This window comes from Diplotaxodon limnothrissa, linkage group LG10 (assembly GCF_057381915.1).
Source record: "Diplotaxodon limnothrissa isolate DT_005_m linkage group LG10, D_limnothrissa_male_GT1.1, whole genome shotgun sequence".
Classification (NCBI taxonomy): Eukaryota; Metazoa; Chordata; class Actinopteri; order Cichliformes; family Cichlidae; genus Diplotaxodon; species Diplotaxodon limnothrissa.
Genome location: NC_140605.1, coordinates 31,806,341 through 31,811,856, shown reverse-complemented (window position 1 = coordinate 31,811,856; position 5,516 = coordinate 31,806,341). Strand labels below are relative to the sequence as shown.

The window sequence follows — 5,516 nt, the reverse complement described above, 5'->3', positions numbered from 1 at the left end:
TTTTCCTTTAGTTGTTTTTTGCTATAAATAGTGATATATATAGTTTAAAGTTGAGTTAAAAGACTGTATTACACAGCCTCTTCTTACATGTTTCTCACAGTCGAACTAAAAAGCTAAATCTTATTTGGTGGTTTACTATTATTAGTTACTCACCCACTGTAAATGATTTATGTCTTCCCTAAAAGGAAGCTTTAGTGCTAACCTGCCCTAGTTAAAAAAAACAACCCTCTCGATTAAAGATGATAAATACAATAAAGTGATTATGAAAGTAGGAATCTTCCGGCATGGAAGAGAGAGAATGAGAGAAGAGGGGAAAGCTGGGACAAGGTTCAACCACAAAGAGGCAACAGCAGCAGCGGATGAGCAGTGAAGGGGATATATGTGCTCTCTACGATGGTGTGTGTGTGTGTCTGCAGACTGTGTGTGAGAGGGGAGGGGATAAGAGAGACCTGCTGATATTGTTGCATTTCTGTCCTCCTTCCATTAGTTGAAAGGATTTTAAGGATACAGCCGAGTTTGCCGAGATCCAATGGATGCTTTTCAGAACAAGCTAACTCTCTTAAAGTTCTTTACTGCAAGCTAGATTCATTTAATGGGGAATTGTTGAGAAGATTCTTCTGCTTGCGGTGATTGAACGCACGCTTCTTCAGTTTAGTCACATTTTTAGCCACTGGACTGAGTACTGTGATATCTGATGTTTCATTTGGTACGTTAAACAGCCTAAAAAAAGTTCAAAACTTGTTTTTAAGGATCTTTGCGAATTTTTTTTTTTTTTTTGCTAGATTCACGTTTTGTGTTTTGACGTACAATGACTGTAAGAGTTAAATCTCTGATTGTGATCACAACAATATTGGCCCATTGCAGCTATACACTGGCTTTGTGAATTTAACCGGACAAGCATACGTCTTAGCGCCTTTTAGGATGACTCCTGACAACATAGGCTCCAACCAACCCACAGTGACCTCCTTTGGCCACTCCCCTTGGGTGATGGGTATGATGCTCAGCGTCGCCTCTTCCCTCATCATCTCCACAAACCTGCTCGTGGCAGCTGCTTTACTTAAGCTACTCCTCAAGAAGTGTAGCCAGAGCTGGTGCTTTGTCCTCAACTTGGCACTCGCTGACAGTCTGGTTGGCGTAGCCATCACTGGCCTGGCCACAGAAGACCTCAGCAGGAATGTCAGTCTTGCTGATCGTCCCTCAAACACTACGCCTTCCACTGGCCAGGACAAGACCCGCTGCCTGCTGCGAATGGCATTTGTGATATCACCCTGCATAGCATCCATCATGTCCATGTTTCTCATCTCACTGGACCGCTATGCTGCCATCAAGATACCCCTGCGATACTCGCTGCTGTCTGGGAAGGGGACGGCAGCTGGAGCCTTGCTGGTTCTGTGGATCATTTCACTCACCATGGGATTCATGCCAGGTGAGAAACAGAAATGATCAATCAGTGTGTTGAAATATGCAGAGGACTGTGCTTTTATGTAATCTAAAGGCATATGTAAGAAGGGGCTATACAAGGTTTAGACTCTGGATTTGACCTAAGAGTTCAAATGCTCCTCTTTGAAATTTCTACCTGGAAAAGAAAAGGCCCAGATTTAGTCACTGCTCCAAAACTGTAAGTTCAAATTATATACCACTGGACTTTACGGATGAGAAACACAAATCACAAATTTACTTTGTATTCACCTCGAGAGTCCTCGAGGAAGGCTTTTTCAGGATGTTGCAGATCACATTGAGATTGCCTGTGTGCACTTTTGAGTGTGGCTTCCTTTTGACCGATACGTTTCTATCATATGAGTATTCAGGGTGTTTTACTCCCGTAATGAGAGGCCTACAAGCATGCACGGTAAAATTTGAACAGCTGCAGTCCAGTGAGACAGATCATGTAACTCCATTGTTTCATTCCTCTCCAATGGCAAATCTAATAAGTGGCCTCTTGCAAGTGTTCCATTCATCTAAACTGCAAAAGCAACAAAAACTGATGTCACTGCTTAATATGAAACTCTCAGTCCAAGCTTTTGTTTCTGCATGTTCTCCTCGTGTCTTCTTCTTCTTCGGGCCTTTATGGTCGCCACAGTGGATCATCTCTCTGAATGTCCTCCATCACTACATCCATGAGCCTCCTCTGAAGCCTCCTCCTCCTTTCCTCCTGCACCACTGACCTTTCCTTACCACCTTCTCTTCCCAGAATTTCTCCTTAGCAGTCCTTTGCACTTCCTGATTCATTAACTCCTCCATCCATCATCCACTCTTTCATTCATCAGAAACGAGCCTTCTATTTTCTCAACACACTCTCTTTACTTGTTAGCAAGTTTATCTCTATTCTTAACCACACTAACCTGTTACACGTCCTTTGCAGCTTGATGAATCTCTCCAGAGAATCAATGGAAGCCATTTTTTTCCTTCCTTGAGGTCAAGTCTCAACTCATTTAAGCCTTTTACTTTCTTTTTTCCACCACTCTCTTTGCTTCTAATTCACCTGGTCTCCTGCACACACAACAGCACCAGAGGCAGTTATTAATCCAAGTCCTGACCGATTTGTGGAAATCTCATTCTGAATGATTTGCATGCTTGATTTGACCAAGATCTTATGCCCGATGCTCTTCCTGACACAACCCTCCACATTTACCCTGGCATGGGATCGGCACTGGGATTACACTGGCTTGTGACCTGGTTGTTTGTTCTCCTGGTGCGGTGCTAAGTACCTAATTTTTTAGTATGAGCCCTTAAATACTGTTTTTCTACCCATCTTTTAACACTGCTAGTGTTGTTTTGAACAGATAGCTTAAGGAATACCAATTAGATGAATGCCTAATTAAGGCCCTGGCTGGTGCGGACCTGCATGTAAGGGTTTGTACTGGCCAGATCAATCAACCTGATGCAAATACACAAAGTTAATGTGATGCAAAACCCTGCCAAAGGCTTTTACATTCTATTGCATTACATTCAGCCGGCCTACGTTTGGAGGTAATGCACCAAGAAATGCAATTATGTGCTGTTAAAGGGAGAAAAAAAAAGACTCAACAAATGTAGGCAATGCAGGGTTGAAGTATTTTTATAGAGGATACTTTTTCATAGAAAAAGTGCAGACTCATTGTACTGCACATATATTTTTCCCTTCAAAACAGTCACTATTTTCTTGGAGCCAGTGTAGTGTTGTCTCCAGGGTCAAGATACGCTGCAATACTATAAAAAGAAAGGAAATGAGTTATTACAGTCACCTTGTTATTTCTAAAATGTATGAAGTTTTTGCATTGTTTGATTTGTAATCTGAGCATATCAATATATAAAGAATATATTAAAAAAACACCTCATGTCCTCTTGTCCTCAGTTATGGTGCGGCAGCTGCAGGTGGAATCAAGCTATGATGGCTTCTGTGCCTTCTTCTCTGTGATTCACAATGTGGCCATCGTCATTTTCCTCAGCGTCGTCTTTTTCCCAGTGCTCGCCATCTTCATCTACATCTACCTGGATATCCTGAAGATCGCCAGCAACCACCAGAAGCAGATCTGCCGTGTCAGGCAAGCAAGCTCCTGGAACGGTGACCACCACAGGCAACATAGCCAGCATCAGCCTCACCATTCATATCTGAGGATCAGTTACTGGAGTCACGTCAAGGCCCTGAGGACGGTGGCGGTGCTCGTGGGCTGCTTCTTAGTCCTCTGGTGCCCCTTCTTTGTGGTGTCCATAGTGCACATTCTTTGTAAAAGCTGTGCTCTCAAAGCTGTGATTGAGAATCATATATGGCTGCTGGGACTCTCCAACTCACTAATCAACCCTATAGTGTATGCCATTTGGCAAAGGGAAGTGCGGCTGCAGTTGGTAGCCATGTTTTCCTGCATTACAGGCAGCTCATTGGCAGCCAGAGCAACTGTCACAGAGAGAGGCGACCCACAACCAAATGTGCAGACTCAAGCCTCTGCTTCTAGAAGAGACACACTAAACCCTGCACTCTTGCAACCAATCACCAATGATGAAGCTCATGCAGGACCACAAACGGCCACAACAAGTCTGTGAAATAAACTGGGAAACTCGAGATATACTACAAAAACACATGTGAATGATTCTCTGAGGGATAAAGCATTGATTAATAGGCTTTGTAACCCCTGAAGTACATTATTATTATTATTATCACTAAATATGATGCTTTTTTTAAGTACCATATTTGCACCTCAGGCTTCAATGTGATTTCACCCAATTCCTTCAAGCCTGACTACGAACAGGCCACGGAGCTAATAAAGTTCAAGTCAAAACTTTTGCTTTCTTTGTTTGTCTAATTTAATTATTTGAATTATGCTATAGTTCTGATGCATATTTGATCTGCTTAATCTGTATAATATTTTGGCAGGGAAAAAAATCACAAATATCATCTGACAGTAAAGGGGAAATCAGGTTTATTATGTCATCGGTTTTAACCATATATTTATTAGTTATGATAAATTATGAAAAACCAGGGTAATTCCTGAAATATTTAGGAGTGAGGCCAGTACTTCTCTTTGGTACTCCCTGTGCTGAATGACTGTAGGAGGGAGAAATGTGAGCACAACAACATTTATGTATAACTTGGATATTTATTCCGTTGCTCCATGTGAAACGAGGGGTCAGAGGTCAGTGATAGCAGGGGGCAGGAAGTTCAGTGCTTCAGTTCACAGACTTTGACGTGCACTCCTGATAAGTCTGGAGGGGTTCAGACCAGTCCCAAGATTAGAATGACTATAATTACCGAATATTTACGCCCTTTATGCCCACTTACTGCAAGCCTGATATTCCACAGAGACTCACAGAGGACATTGTCTGTGTACAGCCTGGAGAAATCCCACAAGGACGTGGGATGAGAAGCCTGTTAGAAAGTCAGTATAGAAGTCTCTGGAATCTCCTGGCTCTCTATAAATGACTTTGATGTCACACCGTAGTTTGTGGAGCCATGTTTTTACTTTGATAATTTCTGCCAACATCCATGTCAGTTTCTTTAGCCAGAAGTGTTCATATTTAGATGACGGGGTGGAGTGCTAAGTTATCAGACTAACTGATAATTTGTCAAAATGCTGATAAAATACTGGAATTTCACTCACAAACTCTGGAGCACATCACAGTGGTCTGGTTAGGTCCTGGGTTCAAATCCACCATGTAGCTGGGGCCCTTCTGTTTCGAGTTTGCATGCTTTCCTGTGCCTTAATAAGCTTCTTGAATTGGATGGGCAAAAGAAGGTGGATGGATGAAACTGCAGCACAGAAAACTACAGAGCAGACCTTAGTATTACACAAACAGTTGTCCCACAGGTAGGTCCTGGCAGGAGGGACATGTGTGCAGTAGCTAGCACTACCACCTCACAGCAAGAAGGTCCTGTTCTCCCTATATCGGTGTGGGTTCTTGTGGTGTACTCAGGCTTCCTTCCATCAACTGGCCCTTGATGTAAATGTGATTATGAATGGTTGTATGTCTCTGTTAGTTGGCCCTGTGATACAACCAAGGTCAAGAGGTCGACCAGTGATACAGTGTTTACACTTTACCTT

The 5,516-nt window shown here is 42.7% G+C and overlaps 1 protein-coding gene across 1 annotated transcript; it reads left to right on the top strand.

The window, feature by feature from the left end:
* Window positions 1-921: 921 nt before the first annotated feature.
* gpr119 (G protein-coupled receptor 119) lies at window positions 922-4,020 on the top strand. The gene is made up of 2 exons (XM_085364104.1): window positions 922-1,426; window positions 3,335-4,020. The coding sequence occupies exons 1-2, from the start codon at window positions 922-924 to the stop codon at window positions 4,018-4,020; spliced, it is 1,191 nt and encodes a 396-aa protein (XP_085220230.1).
* The last annotated feature ends 1,496 nt before the right edge of the window (window positions 4,021-5,516 follow it).

Excerpts from the sequence above, each read along its gene's own strand:
- gpr119 (XM_085364104.1), top strand. The coding sequence starts at position 922 with ATGACTCCTGACAACATAGGCTCCAACCAACCCACAGTGACCTCCTTT. Across the intron at positions 1,427-3,334 it reads CACCATGGGATTCATGCCAG|TTATGGTGCGGCAGCTGCAG; the intron begins GTGAGAAACAGA and ends TCTTGTCCTCAG.